The sequence below is a fragment of the Gymnodraco acuticeps genome, unplaced genomic scaffold, assembly GCF_902827175.1.
Source record: "Gymnodraco acuticeps unplaced genomic scaffold, fGymAcu1.1, whole genome shotgun sequence".
Taxonomy (NCBI): Eukaryota; Metazoa; Chordata; class Actinopteri; order Perciformes; family Bathydraconidae; genus Gymnodraco; species Gymnodraco acuticeps.
The window spans coordinates 3,779,827-3,803,254 of record NW_022990981.1 but is presented as its reverse complement, the minus strand read 5'-3'; the positions used below and the strand labels follow the sequence as shown (position 1 = coordinate 3,803,254).

At 41.1% G+C, this 23,428-nt stretch overlaps 1 protein-coding gene across 14 annotated transcripts in view; it reads right to left on the bottom strand.

The window, feature by feature from the left end:
- kif1aa (kinesin family member 1Aa) overlaps positions 1 to 22,453 on the bottom strand; it is a 45,080-nt gene extending 22,627 nt beyond the window's left edge. For 7 of the 14 annotated variants that reach the window (XM_034235749.1, XM_034235754.1, XM_034235755.1 and 4 more), the window contains exons 1-25: positions 22,091 to 22,453; positions 19,766 to 19,933; positions 12,990 to 13,063; positions 12,665 to 12,847; positions 12,515 to 12,580; positions 12,241 to 12,419; positions 11,583 to 11,694; positions 11,235 to 11,312; positions 11,026 to 11,091; positions 10,920 to 10,937; positions 10,444 to 10,522; positions 10,287 to 10,365; positions 9,253 to 9,395; positions 5,675 to 5,808; positions 4,808 to 4,887; positions 4,581 to 4,656; positions 3,906 to 3,985; positions 3,284 to 3,390; positions 3,106 to 3,186; positions 2,651 to 2,831; positions 2,235 to 2,307; positions 1,718 to 1,808; positions 1,478 to 1,626; positions 1,207 to 1,385; positions 545 to 682 (exon numbers count right to left, since the gene is read on the bottom strand). In XM_034235749.1, coding sequence (XP_034091640.1) covers positions 545 to 682; positions 1,207 to 1,385; positions 1,478 to 1,626; positions 1,718 to 1,808; positions 2,235 to 2,307; positions 2,651 to 2,831; positions 3,106 to 3,186; positions 3,284 to 3,390; positions 3,906 to 3,985; positions 4,581 to 4,656; positions 4,808 to 4,887; positions 5,675 to 5,808; positions 9,253 to 9,395; positions 10,287 to 10,365; positions 10,444 to 10,522; positions 10,920 to 10,937; positions 11,026 to 11,091; positions 11,235 to 11,312; positions 11,583 to 11,694; positions 12,241 to 12,419; positions 12,515 to 12,580; positions 12,665 to 12,847; positions 12,990 to 13,063; positions 19,766 to 19,871 — 2,552 coding nt within the window. In that variant the 5' untranslated portion in view covers positions 19,872 to 19,933; positions 22,091 to 22,453. Of the gene's footprint in view, positions 1 to 544; positions 683 to 1,206; positions 1,386 to 1,477; positions 1,627 to 1,717; positions 1,809 to 2,234; positions 2,308 to 2,650; positions 2,832 to 3,105; positions 3,187 to 3,283; positions 3,391 to 3,905; positions 3,986 to 4,580; positions 4,657 to 4,807; positions 4,888 to 5,674; positions 5,809 to 7,748; positions 7,788 to 9,252; positions 9,396 to 10,286; positions 10,366 to 10,443; positions 10,523 to 10,919; positions 10,938 to 11,025; positions 11,092 to 11,234; positions 11,313 to 11,582; positions 11,695 to 12,240; positions 12,420 to 12,514; positions 12,581 to 12,664; positions 12,848 to 12,989; positions 13,064 to 19,765; positions 19,934 to 22,090 lie in introns of all 14 variants that reach the window. The other 7 variants (XM_034235745.1, XM_034235747.1, XM_034235748.1 and 4 more) reach the window with 2 other exon arrangements.
- Positions 22,454 to 23,428: the final 975 nt, after the last annotated feature.

Sequence of the window (23,428 nt, the reverse complement as noted above, 5' to 3'; positions counted from 1 at the left end):
TGAAACCTTGCATTCCAATGTTTCACGGCTGATTTTCTCATTAATGAAGACATGCCTGGCAGCACGACATGTACCAATCATTACAATTGGGTGTCTGTATCTGTCCTTTGAAGCTGTGAGCTATGTTGAGGATAAATACACTGGTTATCAGAAAAGAAGAGTAGTTATTAATAAAGCACATAGGATGTACACGTTGAAATTGACAGTGAGTTCAATCTTCTCAGGTATGAGAGGATATTGTACATTTAAATATGCTCAATTGATACTTTTTTTTGAAACTTTCTTGAGTAGAAATAGGTTTGATGATAGTAATGCAAATGACAGCCATCAGTATGTTATAACGAAGACACCATAATGACTACTTCACGCTGATGTCTCAGTCATTATGCTCCATTAGTTGACCCCATTCACAACATGTGCTAATCTTGGCCCACAGCCTCCCATCTTCCTGGATGGAGTGACTAACATCTGTTTGCTCGCTGTTGTTGACCTTTGTATGAGTTTGAAGTTTTTCCTGTGTAGGCTAATGGTGTTCAGCATTTACCTGCCAACCAGACGGAACCAGGGGAAGCGGTCATAAAAGGGGTCTCCTCCGGTCATCACATTTTCACCGTCTTCAGTGGTGTTGTTGGGTACATCAGCAGCGCGATCGTACATTTCTCTCATCAGGTTCAGTCTTTGCCTGCAAAAGCAGCAACAGTTGCCATATATATATATATATATATATATATATATATATATATATACACACACACATAGTCATCAAGCTGAAATTAAGCAGTTTTCTTCCCATGAAAACTGTGATATTAATGAGGAAGACCCAGTCCACATGCAAACAGAATTTTAGGTCCATAAAACTAAGATTTGTGAAAATGTCTTTGGAGAAACTAAGGCCTTATGGGTTTAAGAATCTTGCACATGTTGACTGCATGGGGGGGTAGAACCTCTGACCTTCCAATTTCAATCGGAACAATAGGGGAAAAGGTTCAGTAGACATGCTCGTAACATAGCATCTGAAGTCGTTGTGTGGTTCTTTTGTAGATCGTAAAATTAAGACAAATATATCTTTACATTAAGCACAAAAATATCTTTCTACTAAAATGTCCATGCCATGTAAACATGGCCTAATACTTTTGATAAATTGACGGTTTATCAGTATACTTTTAAAACATTGTTGACTAAAGACTTCAGTGCATGTTGATGTACCTCAGTTTTTCTAATGTCCAGTAGTGAGTGGCTCCATTTTTCTGATCCTGCACCTCCACGGCCAGAATGGTGCGTGGGAACTGTCTCTTCTCTATGTCCTTAGCTTCCTCTGGGGGCAGCAGGTCTGGAGGCAGGGGGGAGTAAAGGGTGTCTGTGAGCAGCACAAACTGGAACTGGACCTGTAGAGGCACAAAAACATTGCTTTGGTCAGAGGGATATAATATAACATCAATATGGGTATATACGTTGAAATGAAGATAGCACTATGGACCTTCTTCTTAAGCTCCACACTGATGGCGTTGGCCTCCTTCAGGAAGATGGCGTTCCCCCACAGCAGGTCCCTCAGAGAGGTGAACTGGTAGCAGCGCCACTTACGGAAGCTCCACACAGCCAGCTCTAGTTCCCTCTCTGTCCATTGCACTGTGCAGAGAAAGGATACAACATCATCATTTGGTAAAGAGTTGCATACTACCAACATCGATATGTGTGTGTCTCCAATAAAATGCACTACCTTCCTCTTCTGGCTCCTCCTCATCTTCAAGGGTTTCTGGGTAGTAACTGTCCACTTGCTTCTGAAGAGCCTCCAGCTTGCTCTCATAATCCTAGAGCATTCATTAATGAAGACCAACGTCAACAAAAGATACTGAGGAACACAGACAGTTTAATAACTCTGATGTCAGGGAGTCTGGTTGATTGTCATTATCGTTACAAGGAGAAAGCAAAGTCCGTTGAAAAATGCTAACATGCTGGAACAAAATGAATGCAACGTGTTGTTTTTATTGTAATATCCACATTTTCTTCTTGCTAATTTAATACTTGTATCTATTGGGGGTTAGGGTTAAGGTTAGGGTTAGGGTTAGGGTTAGCATAACATATAACCTACAATGGCAATCGTTTTTTTATTTGTTTTAGCAATGTTTGCTCTCTCTCTTTTATTTTCCAGAAAAATACTCAAAATGAAGCAATATTAAACATCCACTTCCCTATGGCTTTAATTCAACAGCACACACAGCTGCTCATCACTGTACCAGTCTTTGCTGCTCCAGGAGGTTGTTTGTTTCCTCTCTTTCTTTACGGTACTGGTCCTCCAGCTCCTGCAGCCTGAACACACAAACATCAGAGAACAAAACAGGTTCTAAAAAGTAATGCACCACTTTGGATTTCACACCACTGCTGGTAAGTATCTGGAGTGCACTGTACTGAAGGCTTCTTTCATTTGGCATGTATGCAGGTCTCCCTTGAAAAAGAGATCTATGATCTCAATGCGACCAATCTGATTAAATAAAGGTTTGAAAATCAACGTTTGAACTACCAGTAATATTCCTCCATGTCTTTCCTTCTTATCAGTTCCTGTCTACAATATGGTGGTGAGGAACTTTTATGCCACGCCCAATGCCTCTCTTAAAAAATCCAATTAAATATCTCAGTATTTCTCCCAAAGTACCTCTGTTCCATTTCCTGTTTCATGTCGATGCCCTGTTTGTCCAGCAGCTCCCTCTGAGCGAAGGCCCAGTCCATCGGCTCAGCAGGGGTCTCTGCACACGGAGTCCTCTCCCTCTCAGCCCTGGCCTGCTCAGGGTGGTTGAACCGGAACACATGGCTCTTCCCCAGGATGATGCGATTTCCTTTTGGGAAATAAAAAATGCAAAAAGTACATATACTGTAGAATATGCCCCATACATATTTCTACTAGTTACCATGCGGAAACAAGCAAGATACAAATATTCTCTCCTGTTTTGCTTTGAACCTGTGAAACAGATTAGAGTTTAGTCTACCAAATTCTTTTTTTACCAGAGTATTGTTAGTCCACAATCACAAAGGAGATAATTATCATCTTCTCTAAGGACTTCCGTAGCATCATGTGTAAGGAAAGATGTCATTCACAGAGGGCTTACGGACCTGATATAAGGACAGTGGGCTCTGCCACTCTCTTTCCGTTGACATAAGTCTCAGCTCCTTCACAGGGCTCCAGGACAACTGCTGTTAGGAACAGAGGGCAATATGAGGCTTCACTTCCTTTCCGTCAAAATTAAACTCTGCTGTACACAGACCGTGAAGGTAATATAAAATGGCTCACTCTCTCCCATTGGACCAGTAGAACTGGTGAAGGTGCAGTGCTCATCCTTGATGAAATGTCCGCTGAGGACTATATCCTGACGACTGTTGGCGTCTACACGACCTACCCTAAAACAAAAAGGGAGACATGATGTCAGAGAAAACAATAAGGTACTGAACATGCGTTAAAAGGTCAATTGGACCATACTTGTTTTGTGTCTGACAACAATATGGTTAGGAGAGTACAACCTCATCAACGTGGTCGAATCAGCTGAATATTTAGCTCTGATTTAACACATGAACACTCTCTTTACTCTAACATAACAAACTCTTCCAGGTACATCTCTCTCCATCTGTCCATCAAGTCTCCACTGTTAACTAAGACCTGGCAAGACGAAATGAAAAACAGAACAGATTTGCGAAAGGTAGAATTCACTGTAGATCAGACACCTTCAATAACAATCTGGGCATCGGTGACTAAACTAGCACTTCAAGGGGACATTCATTGACGGGGCAGAATACCCGATAGGACTACAAAGCAGCCCGTTTCACAGCTCACAGCTATACCAAAAAGAGTCCAGGTTGAAGAATGCACTTCATCTGGACGTAAGCAAAGGAGGAGCATCCGTCCATCAGTAACCAACCTGGTGATCCCGTCTTTAATGTAGTACAGCAGGCACTCAGACATCAGAGGATCCTCGTTTAGATTCACCAGATGAGGCGTCTGTTGAGGAATAAAGGATAATTAACTCATATCATTTACATAGATTATTCATTACCCATATGTTATGTACAATATAACATGTGCATAAAAAGCACATCAGAGAGCTGAAAGGCAATCTTTCCCAGTAACAAACATCAAACAATCAGAGCTAGTTAAAGCATGCACAGCTCCACAGCAGGAGTGTTTCAGTCTGCTGCTGTGGAGCTGCAGGCAAACAGCCATAAATCACTGAAATGGGGACACTAGCATTATCTTGTCCCTGTGTTTACACCCATTGCTGTCTTGAGCGCAGTGAGGGAGTGTTTGCAGTAAGTAATGAAGAAGATTTCAGATAACACTTAATGAAAAAGAGAAACCCTCGACTGATCTGCATGGGAGATGCTTCTGTTGAAGTGAGAGAGCACTCAGAGAAGGAGGCAGCTTTAAACACTTCACAGCTACAAACCTCGTTGGGGGAAAACAGCCCGACTGTGTCGATAAACACAGGCTGGGGCCTACTAGGGTTATCCGATGGCTTTGGGGTAAATAAACAAGCATTTCAGTCAATCGTTTCAATGGTAATCAAGGGCTTTACAGAGGTCTCATATCTGTTTACCTTCTTAGGAGAAAACACACCCACTGTCCCTCCGTCTTCTCGCATTGCTACACCCATTTCTGCCAGCAAGGCCTCTCTGTGGATGAACATCAGACTCATTATACAAAGAGGTCAAGATACCTCATTTATCAACATACAGTATGCTACAGTATATTGTTAATACTTCATAAGTAGCTAAAACCTGAGGCCAAGGAGTTAAAAAAAAGGCCACATGTTGTTTATCTCACCTTTCCATTCTGATGGCCTCCGTTCGGCGAAGTTTCTCCTCCCAAGTCTCATTGAGTTCAGCAATAATTTTCTCTGTTTCCTGACATTTTAAAACAGTGGTAATTAAAGCAAGTATTTTCAATAACAGCTCTAGTGTTCTATTTGTCTTTTTTTGAAAACAAATCCCATGAAATCATGAAATGCTTTGAAGCTCCATTGTTTGTCGATAAACTTTAAAGATCATTAATGAGCCAGGGTCAGGATAGATGTGGGCACCATATAGTTTATTATTAGGCCATCCCACATTCAGTGCAGGGCCCTGCTAGAACTAATACTCATCTTAAAATAAAATTATTTCATGTTTGAGTAGTGTTTCATAAAAATGACAGTGAGCCACTGTGAGTATACTTCTCCCTCACATAATGCCATCCCTCTACTATCAATTCACTACAGGTATAATAGTCCCCCAAAAATATTGGAGTGGCATTCACAAATCATCAAGCACAATATTCGAGTCTCAAATCTCCCTGACCTTGGAAACTTTGAATCTGTGCTACAATGTGGAAAAATCCAGTAAAACCTACGCTGAAAGTGTGAGTTACGGCCCAAACAAACTGCATTTCTTAATATGTCCTTCTGGGCATATGCAAATATACATGTATAATAAAATAAACTAGAAACGTTTTTTAAATATGGAAAAGCTTTCTCAACAATATTGCCTTTTTCAAATAAAACATTTATATTTTAAAAAAGCTTCCCAAAATACTCTTAACTTGACTTGAGATGTATCTTGATATGATCTGACCATGTGTGGCTGCTACCTGCAGTACAGTCACACTGTGTAAACGCGGAGTTAATAAACAGCACAGTGTATTATCCACGCTCACCTTCAGCCTCTCGATGGCCTCCTCGCTGCCCGGGCTGAACATGATGCGGTCGTGCAGACTGGCAATGGATCCGGCCCGGCTGGACAGGACTGAGAGAGACGGAGAGGGACTCATCCCCGTCATGACATTGGTCACTGTGGAGAAATCATCCCTTTGATTCACAGCTTGGCCATTACAGTTATTGTTTGTGTGATCGGATAGGTCTGGCGGGGTGTGCACAGGAAGTGGGGTTGGGGTAATCAATAGTATTGGAGTAAAGTAATAGAGAAATGCAAACATAAAAGGAAGAGAAGAGAAGGAGAGATAGGAAGGTATGTGGCTTGAAACAAGTCTAACCCACAGAGAGAACATTCAATTGCTAGTGTGCAAGCGAGGGCAGCAGCAGCAGAAAGCCACACGCAGGGGGGGGGGGCGATAAGAGATGCAACAAGGAGACCGTCCAGCCAAGACCAAAGAAAAAGCAGCTATTACATAAAACCATCTAGCAGGAAATATTTAAATGAAAAAAATGCTATTACCTGAATAAACATTGCTTATTTGTACTTCGAAAAAAATAACATCTTCTTTTAAGGAATTCAATTGCTCCAACCCAATCAAGCTCAAATAAAATGAGTCGTGGAATATAAAATATATTAGCTGGGAAGCCCTTTGTGCACAGACAGAATGACTCATTTGTTATAGGGTCTCTGTCACGATTTTAGTTTTATCTGTTGAAATTCTGTTCTCCCTGTGTCTTGTCTTCCTTCCTGTGTTTGCCCTCCTGTCTGATTGTCTCATTGTGTTCACCAGTTGCCCCTGTGTTTCTGCCTCCCCTGCCCAGCTGTGTCTTGTCCTGTGATTACCCTTCTGTGTATTTAGTCTTGTCTTCCCCTGTGCTCCATGTCGGTTCGTTGTCTTTTCTCACTCTCCATGTTTGTCACTTACCTCATGCTACCTGTTCATGATTCATGGTTTTTGTCTTGTTTTATCATGCCAACAGCTTTGTTTAAATAAAGCTTGCTTTTGTTTTGAAACCCGCTTCCCTTTTTAAACTGCATTTGAGTCCTAATGTTCCCGTACCCTGACAGTCTCATTTCCTGCAGAGAACATTGGGAAGCCAGAACTCTAAATGAAGATAACTATCTAAAAGAAGCAAGATGCATGTCATGCTGAATGTGCCTCACAAATTATAAAATGTTAAACCAATTGATGCAGAAATCCATTTCTCTGGCAGAGGTTCAGACATGATGGTAAGCTTATTTTGATTGCAGTGAAACTTAAGTCTTCAGTGGACATTTATGTTTAATTTGTATTTAATCAAGATAGTCTACCAACACAGCTCACTTTGCATCATGTTTCCTGTTGTCTGTTCAGTGTTTTTTGTTGTGGCACCTTGAAGGCATATGACAGATAAAAAAAATAAAAAAAAACCCTGCAGCTGCTACTATGGCAACACAGAGCAATACATTGGAAAAGTGTATCACAGCCATCCATCTGGACAGGCTGCTGCTTGCCAAAATGGATCACATAATATCGCCTTTGCAGTGCAGTTAATAAAGTTGTGTATTATAGGAAGACAGTAAAAATGTACGGCAGCAAAATGACCTCGCGAGATAAGTGATTATAATCTGTGTGACTGATGCTGCAGCAGCATCTATAAATGCCAACAGGAGGCGATAGTCAGGGAGATTTCTACATCAGGGAAATCAAAGATAGAGATTAAACATTTCTCATTGTCCATAATCTTGCTCTGTGATGTTACTTCATGAACAATTAAGATATGTCCTACTAATGCCACTACCAATGCAACGAAGCAATACAGAGATGTATACTGCCCCATGACATGGCATATTCAAGGTAAGAACCAAAAATGAAATATGCTTGAATCCCCCTCACACCGGGACTGTGCTGTGTATATGTATATGACATTAGTATTCCCATGCGACTTGCCTAGGAACATTGTGACTGATTATTGATGTTGTGCTGATGCAGATCACACAGAAACTCTAATGTTTGCGGTCACGTTAAGCGCTGGTGATGCTGAGCTGCCAGAAGAGCAAAAGCAATAGCCAGAAAACCAAAGCAGGAAACACACATTTCAAACCCTCAATGTCAGCACCAGACGCTCGGTACGCTGGGAGAAGAGAAGAGGAAGAGAAAAACAGACAGCGTGACACCTTAAAGAATATTCATAGATTCTGATATTCTCTTTAAGTTGCTCGGCAACATAAACACCGTTTTGACTCGATGTGTTCGAATGTAACATTCTATCTCTTTCATTTACAGGTAGACCAGAATTCACACCTCTGTCATTCAATGAAGAAGAAGACAAAGTGAATATACTTTTTGTGCTGTTTGAATAAAATAGCTAGATACATTTACCCTAATCTTACCATTAGCCCCTCCGTGTTAATGCCCACAATTTCAAACTCCTCACCTCCAAAAGACCTTCTTACACATTCTAACGCTAGCTAGCCTGAGGTACAAGCTCCAGAAAATCACCCTTGTAACGAGGTCACCCCTATTCTCCCAGGTTCCTATGTTCCCCCCGTCTAGAAAAAACACAATGGGAAACCTGAAAGATGTTCCCCAGCTCTGTATTCACTTAATATGACATGGAATATAGTGGGAACTCATTACAGAGGTTTTCTGTTCTCCTTGTGGCCTATCATTTAGTATTCCAACAATTTGGCTTAATGCTACCTCAGCTGAAACCAGACTAGAACACTCACACTTCAGCACATAGTATCCCATGGAGTCGATCGTGTTCACATCGGAATAAATTCCCTCAGGGAAGATTACGCAAATGAAGCCGCTGACGCTTCTGCTTTGGGTTTACTGGCAGGCCGCAAACAACTTCACGGCGTATACTGCCACCCGAAGTCCCCGGCCGGAAGTCCCCGGAGTTGGGGACTGGCTTCAGAGTAAATCGCCAGAACGCCGACACCTCCTTATCATTCCACCGCTCCAATGTTTTTTTTTGTTATTCTCTCTCCGTTGGTGCGCGGGGCTAATGCTAATGCTAATAATGCTAATGCCAGCAAATACAATGGCGGCTTCAAAAAACCTTTCCGAGTTTTACGGGGCGTGGTTTGCAATTCGCCCAGCCAATCAGAAATTGGAACTTTTTTCTCCCCGGGAAAGTGCCACCTCTCTATCAGGCACTAAAAAGGGGGTAAAGGTTCTCATGAACTAAGTTCTCTTTTTGGTGTGAATGCAAAATCCCAGGAACTATCGGAACTAAACGGGAGAAGTACGGGGGAAATTACCCCGGTGTGAAAGCGCCTATAGACCCCTGGGATTAAAGATTCAGCCTGTAACCCTGCCCATACTATTTCCTGTCCTGCCTGTTTTTGCCACAACATGGGCGTTAACTGCATTTTGCCCATTCTGGTCTCAATGCAGTCTATAGAGCATCAGCATGTGTCCATCTCCATTCATGTCTTTACAGTGTTTGTTCTGCACTGGCTCTTCATTTGCTTGGTGAAAAGAATCACAGAGTATCATTGAAAACAGTTTGCATCTTAACAAAAGGATTTAAAAGGTAAATCTAGAGATAGCACTAATGATCATATCAATTAATAAATGATGTCTCTTACAGTCGATGATGTCCCCCAGGCCCTGGGAGCAGAGGAGGTCTTTCAGACGAAACACCTCCTCCTTCAGCTCGCGCACCAGCCGGTTGTTGGGGTCCTCGTTGATCACAGCGTTGCAGCGAATCTGTTTGGCTCGGTCTGCATACCTGCGGAAATAAGGGAGGGGCCATTGAGCATGTGACACAGGTGATGGACAAAACGTAAGTAACACAAACACACACACACACCAGAGCTATTATCGTCAACTGAAACAAAAGCTAAAAAAGAAACGAAAATATTAAAACTAAACCTAAACATTTAAAACTAAACTAAAACAGTAATGCCTGGTTCGTTCTTTAGCTATAATAAAATAACACTACCGAAAAAAGTAGACAGAGTGAAATTCCATCAACTCAAGTGACAAACCACAGCAATTAAAGTGGCCTGACATTCCAGGAGATGGCGCTATGCTGCGATTCCCTCTGTGATGATTCTCTATTATTTTACACGTCTTGTAGAATTATATACCAGACAATCATTTACATCATTTTTTAGAACAAATACCATTTCACCGAGAGATTCAGCTCAGGTCTAATGTTCATTTACTGCAGTCGTTTTCTTCTGAGTGTGTCGGTGAAAAAGGACTCAAGTTGATTCCCAAAGGAAAATATTTGAAAATCATGCCTTCACTGTTCTTTATGTATTGTTATTGTTTTGGTATATTTAGCCACATAGTTCTGACTAAAGTATGATGTATGAAAATGAAACCAATAGCAAAAACAATAAACTAACATTTAACTAAAAAGTCAAAACTAAAACTAAACTAAAAATAGATTAGACGTATATAGTATAATATTATACCCTATAACAAATTCAAATCCATACTATATCACACATCCACAGGTCCTGCAGCTCCTACCCGTGAAGGGTGTTTGATGTGAGACACTGATGCATGGAAACGTGTTACGCAACACTTTGTCTCACTGGCATAAGTGTCCTTTAGAGCCACATTCAGCCGCTGTGTGGAAGGGAGACAGACGCAGACAAATGTTCTCTACCTGAGTGTGCTGAGGGTCTCGTCATAATTGATGTCAGCCGGACTCAGGGCAGCAACCATGGCAGTACGAGAATTCCCCCCTGACACAGTGAAGATTCACACTTTAGTCTCAGTTTAGAAATAATATCATTAAAAGCAAATAAATGATGTGTTCATACCCAAATTTTCTCTCAGTAGCCAGGTCAAAACTGAATCTCTGTAGGGGATGTGGTGTTCCACTTTCTTCTTCTTTTTGTTCTGTTTATTCAATTAAAACGCAAAGTAAAAATCAATATATGTATTGGTATGTATATCAAAGCCCTGAGAGGCAAGAGAGGAACATATAGAGATCTATTTAAGTCTGAGCTGAAAATGTTCTCCTTTTCCAGGATACTGTTGTGTTTGTTGTTGTAATACTTATATTTGCCACAAGAGCTTGAAATCGCCCCACTAAATAAGATTAAAACATTTTAAAACCTTATTCTCCCTTTTTCCTAAGTCCTAAACACAAAAGAGATTTTTTTTATTAGACCTATACATTTAATCACGGGATATATTGTTCTTACATTCTTCTCAGGGCTTCATTTTGGTTAAGAAAAACAATGCATTCATTACTATTACTAAATACTTGAAATAGAAAAATATAATAACTTACTTTGTTTGACCCAGAGTCCTAAAGGAAGCAGACAGTCCAATGAAATCATTGATCAAAAAACAGCTTTATATTTATATTATAAAGAATGCTCAGATATAATACATACCACTTCTGCCAAAGCAGAGATGACTTTCCCCAGTGTAGTGAGAGATTTATTGATATTTGCTCCTTCCTGTGATAAAGCAAGAAGCAGAGTATAGCATTTTCTTCAATATGGATGTAGTCATAGTGATCTGTTTCCCATAGGCAAGGAAATGTAGTAATGTGTGTTTCTGTATTTATACATCCAAAATGCATTTCATTCAAACATGTCACCTTAAGCCTGGTCCCTTTGGCTCCAGTAGAGTCTGCCCTCTCACTGCCAGCCAAATCCACCAGACTGATTTTGCTGACCTGCAACAGAGCATGCAATAAAAAGACTCCAATAAATAAACTCCAACGCATTAGCTGACAACAAAAAAGCTACAGCTATTCATCTTTATCCAGAGACGGCTCTCATTAAAAAAACATCTGTTACCTTATCGTCTACAGTATGACCTTCATGCGATTATTGATTTCCAATTTACGACAAGATTTAAATCAGAGTCATCAATCAGCTCATAGATAAGCAGAGGCAGCAGCTGAATGTTAAATACATCCTGTGAGGGTGTGATAAAGGTGTACCTTCTCAGTGGTGTTATCAGTCTCAGCATCGAAGCGTTTCTGAGTGAATATGATGTTAAAGACGGCATGAGAGCGGCTGCTTGTCTCATTCATGTTGGTGGCAGCCACAGTCCTGCACACACAGTGAAGACATTTCATCAGTTTGTGCAGCAAGCATTTGTTCGCTCCACATTTGTGCAGAAAGAGAATGTGACTCTTACAATGACAGAGCAAATTACAAGTCCTGCTACTTATTAGCTATTGTACGTCTGATAAACCAAAGACACACAATTGAAAGGACAGATATGTCGAATAGTCAGCTCAAACATTGCATACATTATAAACAGATTTATATGTCCTCTCCTCTCAGCCAAAATGTCTTTGTTATTTGCGATGTTGGATGTAGGACTTATACATATGTTTCATCTGACCTGTACTGCTAGTCATCAAGTGGGTTGTTTTAGAGATATTCTGTGTCTAAAATATTTTTTTTAGAAAAACTCAACAGCAACGTTTCTATCCAGAAATCACGAGTGCCATCTGGTTCCATTATATTGGAGAGAAGGCAAAACTATCTCCAACACTCAGCAAATCACAGCAAAACATGAAGAATAACAAATAGCACTACAGGTAGAAACACAGCGAGTGAAGGGACTGAATGAAAACACAGCTGGGTCACCTGGCCTTGTTGCCAGAGTCCATGAGGTCCTGGATGTCGTTGTAGGAGGTGACAGCCAGCTTGGACAGATCCTCCACATAGGGCCCCATCAGAGGATGTTCTCGCACTCGCAGGTTTCCTTTGTTCTTGGGGTTCAGTAAGTCCCGCACACGTTCACAGTAGATTTCCATGTAGCTTACCTGTTCAGATTCATAATATTTGATTAAACATGTGTTACAGCACAGACAGTATACCTGTATCTGCTTTAGTGTATTAGCATTAGTCCAACGCTTACCTCCACAGAATATGACTTGCTGTTGTCTCCATTGTCATTGAACTTAGTGAAAAGATCTTCACACAGCTGGAAGAAGAAGAAAAGACAAGTATTACCACAATGCTGAGACATTTCAAATCAGGACGTCTAAAGTAATCCCAGGGAGTGTACCAGGGGAATGATTCCTTGTTGGTCCTTGACGTCCTGCTTCCCCATCATGGTGTAGGACTTGCCAGAGCCTGTCTGCCCGTAAGCAAAGATGCAGACGTTGTATCCCTCGAACGCGTGCAGCAACATTTCCTCTCCGATGTCTTTGTACACTTGCACCTGGGAGGCATAATTGATGTCCTCTGGCTGTGGAGAGGGATCAATAGTCAGCCACTTACATCTTTAACTTTCTCATAAACCTGACAGACCTGACATATGGTGATTCATTGAGATGCAAATGTATCTTTGTCAGAGTGTCTCTGCGCAGTGGGGGTGCAGGAAAAGTTACCGAGGTATGGGACCAGTAGGAGTAATCAAAGTTGAAGCTCTTGTTGTCTTTGGCCTGCTTGGGGTTGACGATGGCTGAAAGACAGGACAAGGAACGCAAGTTACATGTGAAACTGAATCTGTTGTGTTAGCAGAACGGGAAAAGCCCTGGGCGCCTCCTCTTTCTGAACCAACAGTCACTTACTGTTTGGGGTCAAACTGCAGTTTTGGGACTAGAAACTGAGAAACACATTGTCCCCCTCTGTAGGTGCTAGCAGGGACTGAAATAGATCCTGGTATATCAGCATGAGCTCATGATTGCATATTTTTGCAAACAAAATACCATAGATTCTCAATTTGTATCAAAAAAATATGTTAATATTACAGTTAATACAATAAATATTTAATACATCAATATCAAATAGAATCTACAAAATACTTGTGAATGTATGTGAGTATTTGATCCAAAATGCTGTATACTCATTTCAAACCAAAACATGAACGGCTATCCTTTCTTCCTTCTTTAAAATGTTAAAGTAGGCCTGATGGCGGTGCTGGATTAGGGGCCATGCTGCTGCCAGGTGCCCTCTCTACCTGGGGCCATTTCAGGCCCGCCCAGACTCAGCGTGTCAGGCTCAGTTGGTCTTTCAACAGTTTCAGTGAGAAACCATCCTCCGCTCTGAGCTGCAGTTCATCAGACACAGCGTTCCTCTGTGAGCCTCCAGAAGTGTTGGACTTCAGTGAATCATATGAAATCCATGTAGGATAGACTGTCAGAGAGGTGCTGGTATAATCAGTCTATGTAAGGCACAGGTGTCTGATCATCACCAATCTAAATGAGACGAATCAGCCAATAGACCCTCAATGTTACACTCAAACAGAAACAAATATATAATACATTATTCACTTGAAATCACCATAATTATTATGGGTATTTGTATCATTGATAAATGATGGTGAGTCCTTTTTTTCTTTTATCACAGAGAATCTGATGCTCTTATATTCTTTCCTGGTATATGTACATCCCCTATAGGCCTAGACAATGTCACTGTGATCACATGTCTATATTAGATATGTCTGCTCTGTAATCTGCTCATTCACTTTAAGCTTCACTCACGTGCCCAGGGTTACATTCTGGAATAATAGGTTTGTTCTGACAACTTGGCAAATTCAAAAAAAGCTTTACATGAACTCACTGCAGATTTTGATCAGTTTTCTTACGACACATTGTTCTGGTGTAGTGTGAATGACTACAACTAGAGTTGATTGTGCAATCCTGTGTCGCAGAATGACAATAAATGATAATTGAATTATATTCATAAAGACAATCTGCAAAAACAATGACGGTTCAGTAGAAAAATGCTTTTAAAAACAAATACAGCCTGTGTAATGAGCCCACTGTGTGGGCCTCAAATCATTTAAAGACAATTGTAGTTTACATTATTTACTTAAAGACAAAATACGTGATCAAAAATAGGCAGTTATTTCTAAAGGTAACTATCAAACTCAAGTAATGAAATCAAGTTCTGTATATGAATATTGCAGCAGATGGTATTGTGCCCACACAGGAAGAATATGTCACTGTGGTCTGGTGCTGCCAGCTCTCAGATGCTCCTCCTGCTCCCAGAGCTCCAGACACCATGTTCTCTGCTAATGCACAGGCTCTCAAGTTACTGTACACACTGTTATTTCCTTTCTACACATCCACTGTGTTTGCAACTATGAAATATAGGCCAGTGAGACCGACCCAGGTTTCCGGTTTCAGGCCTATGACAGAAAGATGAGGCCTCATGATGTGAGCAGGTAGCCTGGCACACGGCCAAATCTGAACACAGACGTACTACAGCTTACACACTGTTACTTCTTCCATAATGATCTCAATTCCACACTTAGAATTGTTATTAAATACATGACGTGTGATGCTAACCACAGCCACCGAATCAAGTAGCTACAAATGTTTTCCATTCTGCTCCTTTCCCCTACTGTGCACTGTCTCCTGCCGCAAATGGTCTTTTACAGTAATGTGTTGTGACATCAGACATCACCACAAAATCCAGTTGGACCTTAATAATGTCTTGGAAATGACAGAACAGCAAACATTTAACAAGCAATGGTTATTAATCCCTCCGTGTTGATGTTCCCCCTTGATACCTGTTCCAATTACAAAGCCAGACCGCTCACAATCGATTACTTTTGTTTTAATACTACATCTCTGATATGCAGATTAACACACTTCCATTATTGATGGAAACCTGGTGTTTTAAGACACACTGTAAAAAGCCTCTATAGGTGTGCATACTGTATAAACTGGATGTATCTAACACAGCTGGATGAATGAATGAAGGTCCTTCAAGGTCTCAAGCTGCCACGTGGTGAAGACAGCAAATACATAGATTGGGTTTCTTGGTAAATAACGCTGACCTCGTTCTATTGAATCTGGCTTCTATAAGAGAATACAAATGTCAAATAAACCCAATTGAAAAAAGGAAAATGGACAGATGACCTAACCAAACATTCAAGATCTGACTCTTACCCAGATGCAGTAAGACGTCCCTTCCTTGCTTACTCGTCTCTGACTGCGGTATGATTCATACAACACGAGCCCCCTCCCTTACCTCCAGCACCGGAAAGCGAAGCGCCTCGCTCTCAGAGGAGGTAATGACTTTAGAGTGGCAGATCTGGGCAGAATGTATGAGTGTTACGGTGAGACGTGGGAAAGAGCTTCCTTTTCTAATTGCACTGAGCGGCCTTGCTGGCGTTCTAAGCGGTCACAGCCTGCGTGTCACAGTAATCCCCACCTGAGGCCACTTTGAGCACACAGCACGTCTCCCATCTTCATCTCACTCCTCCACACTACCTGTCTTCTCTTTTGAAACAATGGAAATGTTGATTTGATTGATAACGCCAGGTCTAGAAGTCATGTAATTAGACGGGATTCAAAATCAACCCTTCCAAAGGTGTGCTCACAACACAGGAATCCAATATGTCATGTAAAGCAGACCACTGATGTTCATCTTCAGAGTTAGGGTTATAGTCTTTACAGCACAAATCACCACTTCTCATAAGGGGAACAATGAGTCAAAACAAAGTTATGCACATTCTTCAGATGTTATGAGCCTGCTACCCAAAATGTGATATTAATACCCGGAATGCTTCAGCCACTTAGCTTGAATGACTGCAAACAGACACCACAGACTTGACACTGGTGCACTAACATAGTATCATGCAGTCTGTAGTTTTGCTTATTGCCAGCCGATAGTTGGATGTTAGTGGGGCTGCCATTAACTGTTATTTTCTTTCTCAAATAATATGCCAAATATGTATTGGAATGTTTGAACATTAACTATCTGAAAGACAGAACATCTGAATCTTTCAAATTCCTTGTTGACATGGTAATATGTCTTGATTTGTCCAACAAGTAGTGCAAAAACACTTGAATTATTCATTGCAATAAGATACATGGAAACAATAACATGAGCACATATTAAGATCTTTAAATCTGGTACCTGATATTTGCCTAAAAAATAGCTTCTAATTATTTGAGGATCGCAAGTGTTTTCCATATGTTAATACAACATTAGTGCATTCTTTTTTTTATTGTATGGGAATTTGAAAAAATAAATATACTGTATATATTTGAATGTACTGTATGTATTGCAAAGTGTCTGCCTTCTATTTTCAGCAGGTGCGATATACTGCTATGAAGACACTCGATTCACTTCAGGTTCTTTAAGGTCATGTGCACAATAATTACGAAGGAGCAGTCACTGGCAATCCAAATGTGAGACCTCAGTTTCCCTCAAAAAATGCAATAATACAAGTTTAGTAGTATTTGACTAAAGCACACTTATGCTCGTCTCTATAACAGTCAGTGACGACCAAATCCTTGTTCCTATTCAATTGGTGATGATCTGCTCCAGTTTCATTTGAGCTGTTATACATCATATTTTCAGCATCCTGGAATGGCATGTTGTCTTCATGAGTGTGAGTGTGATGCTGCTCAGACTCTTACGGCTGACCTGCCCCGGTCAATAGGAGGAAATGTGGCTGTGTCAGCAGGTCTGGCAGAGGGGATGTGAACCCACTGACAGAGGCTGGAGCAGAGCCACGGAGAGGCTATATTCAGCAGCACTGGCTGTGTGTGCTCTGCTGATTCATGCTGGCCTTTTATCCAGGTTCATAAAGCCAAAGTCTTTAAGACGACATTGTCTATGCCAAAATGATCATTGTGGAGTAGTATACAATATGCTCATTTGCATAGAAGTTCAAAGAAAAAGTATGAATCTACTAAATGTTCCCAAAATAAATGAGATGTTTATGAAGAGAAAGATAGTCAGGCCATGAATAATATTTTATACAAGTTGTTTTTCCTGATATAAATCTAAATCTATCCACAGAGTATACTATATGCAATCAAAAGCCCTTTGAAGAGAGGCCTCCTTTTCTGCAGGTCTGTCCCTGCATCTTAATTAAGCCAGCGTGGGAGGGGAGATCTCTCACACAACCAGATTACTGCCATTCTCTGCTTTGTGGGAACCGGGGTATTGACCCACTCTTAAGTGACAGAGAGCACAAAGCAGAGAGTGAGACGCCCACAGAAAAAAACACTCCTTCTTCTTCTATATTTCCTCGGCACAGAGTACTAAAAGACAAGGAGGCATTTATACCCTGCCTCTGTACCCCCTCCAGACACTGCATCCAATGGGCTCTTTCACAACATCAGTCTGTTCACAGCCTCCAGCCCACATCCAGAGCCTTTGACTCAGTTTGGAAGAGAATCTGCTGAAAGACCTGCAGCTCACTGAGAGCAGCTTTGTGCTCCTGGTGGGTCGGACCAACAAGTTCTCTGGTACTGTTCACATATTAGTAAACCCATTTTTTGTATTGAGACTATTTAAACAGAAGTGTGGCCTGGCCTAATAACATCTGTTCATACCAACCTAATGTTGTCTATAAAGGGATCTATTTGGGGGTTTCTCTTTAGTTATTCAAAATGTGTCATGTTCATTTACCCTGAAACTCACTGCAATGTATCAATGTACCATCTCAGTGTTTTATAATGTGGGGAATAGTCAACAAGCTCCAGGATGGACTTGGGTGCAGTGCTGAGAAGAGGTTTACACATATATGTGTTATTCTAACCATTTGACTGTAATTAGATCAGAAAAACCTACTTTTCTAAAAAGTGCCAGAAGCAGCCAAGTACCAAGTATTTTCTTTGCAGTCAACTTTGAATTGTTGCCAAAATGTTTTACATGTCCTGCTGTGCTTTGACGAGCTCACTGACTGTGTATACAGTAGAATAAGCAGTACAGCATTGTGTTGGGTCCAGGGGTTCTCCCAACAAACACTATTTAAGAATAGGATAGTGATGAAACACCAAACATCATGCTAGCATGACAGTGGCAATACCTGAAGTTCAAGCCTTTTTTTAAGTTGCATGTACTTCAATGACTTGCTTAATTGAAAATAACAAACCAACTTTGTGTGATAACAGAAATTCTAATTGCAGAAAGAATCTAACGGGACATCTCCAAAGACATTTCTTTGGTATCCTCACTGTAAACACAGTCGCTCTGGATTACAGCGATCTCAATTCACACAGCTGAAGGAAACAAGCTGGCAGCAAAATACTCATCATCTGATTTCCACTGAAATCCTGGAGGGACTGTGCATGAATCGGAACCATTAATTGGAGATTGAAAGTATTCAGTCTAAAAGGGAGCTACATCACAAAAAGCAATACATCATACAGTTAAAATAGTCGGCCCAAAAAAGCTCCCCAGCTGGATGTCCAGTCACCCATGACATGAGGAAGGAGGGGAGAGACGGCTAAATTAGGCCAAACGGTAAATATTTCAGGAAGCCTCATCCATTATTGACAAACGGCTTTACCTTCCTAAGCAGACTCCATATCGAGTATCCTTCCAGTCTCCTCTCAACCAGAGTCCTCACTCTGCACTGAATAACCCAAGGAGTGTGGGCTGCTCTCAACTTTACTTAAAAACATACAACATATGACCACAAAAACAAATGGAGGCTGCAGGAGAGTATACTGTAGCTATGCAAGTACACAAGTGATGATATGGGTTATTTTATTTTATTATCTGCTAACTGAATATCTCCATTAATTTATGAAAGATGTTGAAAGTGTTGAATAAGGAGCTTTTTTTATCTTGCTTAATCTGGCCACAAAGAACAGACCTTGCCCTAAATAAATATCAGGTCAGCAATGCACGGGATTATGTCACCTACAGCATGACGTTCAAGAGATTTACTGTGAAAGGGATTTCATTTTGATTACTGTGAGTAATTACAAAGTTGTCAATCTTGCATAAAATCTCAACAGGATGACATTTCTCAATAGATACATTCAAATTAAGACTGCAACAAACATCGGCCAAATATTTACTGAATTAATGGTTTGGTATATACAATGTCAGAAATGTTATTTTGTCCAAAACTGAAATATTTGTATGATATCAAACAGAGAAAAGCATACATTCCCAAAAGCAAGCATTTCATGCACATTTGTTATAACGAAGTAGTTTAAGAATTAATCAATTATTAAAAAATGCCAATTACTTTTTCTGTCCATAGAATAATCGATTAATCCTATAGTTGTTGCATCCAGACTGTCCGAAAGGGCCTTCTGTTGGAGAAGGTTACAGCTTGGTGCCGTCTGCAAACCACTTCCCTTCGGATGCAGTGTGAAGCAACTGTTCTTACAATCTATGTTTAACCCTTAATTAAAGACATTACACAAATGAAACGGGTACATATAAGAGAAATACTTACTGGTGGTGTTTCCAGTCATCTGAATGATGCATTTGCTATCTTTTCCGATCTCCCTTGAATTGAAGGGGCGGACACGCACCGCCACCTTCACAGAGGCCCCTGCCATGCTGCTTTCTGTCTAGCACCTTAAGGTGCCTTCTCTAGTGCCCAGGTGTCAGGCCTGCAGGTCTGTAAAAAAAGCAGATCGTAAATATTAAAATATACAATTACACAGTTGTATCTGTGTGTATCATATGCAAATGTAGGAAGAGGATTGGGGCGAGACATAAGAGAAATAAAAAAATAAAAAATGTCACTTTGAAAATCAAGTCAAAATGTTGAGTGATTATTGGTTAATGATTAGTTAAGATATACTTTCAGTATGTCAGCTAACGGTAGTATTGATTTACTGTCACCAGTTTGATTATTATATTACAAGTATAATTAATAAACATACATAATTGTATGCATGACACTTATTCATAAACAATAAAAACATTTCCCATGGGTTATAACTTTGTGCCTTTTTCTCAGTATGCGAAGATTTAAGAAATTACAAAAATATTCCTCCTCTCATTGTTTCCCCTTATTTCTGGCCCTTATCCCGTGTATACATGACATGCTGCAACAGTCTTATGCCACCAAGACATGTGTTCTATTTTGTTACGAAAAAACGGAGGACTTTTTTTACATTAGTGTTAAAGTTTTAAGAGTAGAACATTACACCTTATTCCGGTTTATACCGGGTTGACGTGAGGAGCACAAAAGAGAGAGCAGGGCTGTGTGGCTGTAACATGAAAAGACCATGCATGGTCAGCTACAGCCGAGGGAGATGGCTAATAAAGCTTGCAGTAACAAAAGAAGTGCAGCAGCAGCTAAATGTCAGGCTACTTCTCTGGATGACAATGGCACTGAAACCAGTCACAGATCCAGGCTCTTTGCAGCAGTTAGGTTTCATTAACAACCGGGTTAGGGTTAGGGTTAGGGTTAGGGTTAAAGACTAAAAAGGAACATTAAATCACTGTGTGATTTCAGAGGGTGGTGTCACATCAGTCTATTGAGGCTGAGCATGACTCATCATCTGTAGCGATGAGATTACAATCGTTTAATGTTTTCATCAATAAAATGTAAGAAGGAGCAATATGATACAATTAGCTTTCACTGCATGCCTCAGGTGCAAATGGTTAAAATGTAACATAACGTATAGCACATCAATAAGACAAAATGTATTTCTTTCACTTAAATATGCCCAAGATTTAGGATATTGATAGTTGTCGCACAAATATTCAAAGTCTGTTCGTACCTGGTTAGTACATGCTTTGTGACTCATGTGTCCGTCATCATAATTGTAAATCTGCTGTGTCACCCTGCTTCCTGTTACACCCTTTTCTCCTGGCCCCAAACTGTTTAATTTGGGAGATGTACGCAGATTGTAACAATGGGAAAAACAGTATCTGACGCTATTTCGTTCTGAGGTCAAATTAAGATTAATAATCCAAATAGACAGATAAAATATAAAAGATCTGTATATAATTCAGAAAACTTTTTACATATGAAATGAGAGAATGAAGATAAAACGTATAGATGGTTAATTTGTATATGTGCTCAACCACTGCAACATAATATATTTGGTAAAAAACACAATAATGCAAATTCATAAATCATAACATTATAATCTGTTAGGTCCATCAACATCCATGTTCATCATAATCTCACAGTGGTGCTCAGACCATCAACTGATGATGCAGCTCAACTGGGCGGACACCATCTTCCCGGCGACAAAGGCAAATGTAATATATCTAATGTTTCATGCCACATTGGTTTGTGTTCAAACATAACGACAAACAATTTGACCTTGTCACCCCAAGAAAAATAAAGATTTATCTGGTAGCTTTTTGGCATGACAGCAGGTTAACGCTAGTTTAGGGCCCATAGGCTTTTAGGTTGGGCTCAAACTGACACTTCACTGCTGTCATGACTTTTCCTAAAAATATATATATTGCGTCACCTTCAGAGTTTACGATATAGGCTAGCATCTTCTCAATAATAGCTGGAGGAACAACACGTCTTTACCTTTCGCCCAATGACAGAGCATATTTTCCAGTAATCCTGCTCACAGAAATAATATATATATTACCAAACAGTACAACACTATAAAATAATATAATGTTCTGTGTGACAGTCCTCCTCCTGTCTTATCTTATCCGACACTGACAGCCTCCTCAATGGCCGCACCCTATGCTCATCTCTTCCCAGGAGATTTAACACCAAGTAGTAAATAGAGACTGTCTCGTTAAAATTACATGACCGGCGGGACAATGGAAACATGCAAAAAAGGTAACCTACCTACGCAGTGCCAGAAACGTTTGTCTCCCGTGTAGAGACTGTTTATCAGGGGTTGTTTGTCTTGTTTAGCTCCGAGGCTACTTCCACCTCCGCCGGTGTCCTCCAGCTCTGCCTCCCGCTAGCAGCCTCTCCTCCCCATGAACACCGAGGCGCTGAGGTTACGACTGACGGTGTCTTGTACCGGCCAACGAGGCGCTGCAGTGTCAGTGCGGGACCCAGAATGGTACGGAAGGTGACCGGTCGGTTGATTGGATGTTCGGCCGCTTCTTCACACTCCAAAACGGTCAAAATGACCCTATTGTCTGGCTGCCTGTGTAAGGATGCTGGAGCTCCACTGAGCCGGTGACATCACCACGGAGGGAGGTAACAGCATCAATGCAGCAGCGGGGAGGGAGAGGGAGAAGTAGGAGGAGAGAAGGGGAGGGGGGGGATGCTGGGAGCAAGATAAATCCTGCTAAAACACTACCAGGGCCCAGGGGTCTAATGTAAATGTAACTAAGTACATTTACTCGAGTACTGTACTTGAGTTTTATTGAGGTACTTGTAATTTGCTTGAGTATTAAAGGTCCCCCATTATACTATTTTTCCACAATATATTATGGGTTGTAGTGATCACTAATTATCTAAATTACATAATTCACTCATGGAACTACAGTATGGGTTTACTATGGTATTGTTTCCACACGGACACATATGATGTTGACTACTTATTGTGTGCCCCCCTTTCTTCTTTCTCTTCTCTTCCCGGTCTTCAAGCCGACCTCATGTGCTTTTCTACTGCTTAATAAAGCCAGCTTTGCACCTTCGATGCACCGACTCCTCCGACTCCTTTCTCTCGGCACTACACTGGTGACCCTGACATAAGTCTCGCAGAAGTTTCGGAGACTGGACCGAACATGGCTAGAAACGCCGTTTTTCGCAAACTGCTGGAGATTTTTGGAGACGTCTGTGGCTGCCTCGTACACACGGACTGAGGCTCGGTGCGCCCTCTGCGGAATGGCCGAGGACGTCGCTCGCCATTCCCACATCGTTTCGGCACTGGGAGACAGCAAGCCTTCCGACCACATGGAGACGATACACGACCTGCTAGGTACGGAAGAACCCGACTTCTTGTTCATGGGACTGTTTCTTCGGGACAGCCGAAGAAGCTGACCGGTTTTTCCTGGCCGCCCGGTGATTTACCCCTGGGGTGCTGGCCACTACACGTAGCGGCACCTTCCCTGGTAGAGGCACGCCGCCTGGCAGAGACTCCGGGGTCGATGACATCGAATAACGGCTACCGGCTTGCAGCTAACAGCCGTTGACAGCGGCTAACGGCTAACGGCTTACAACGACGAC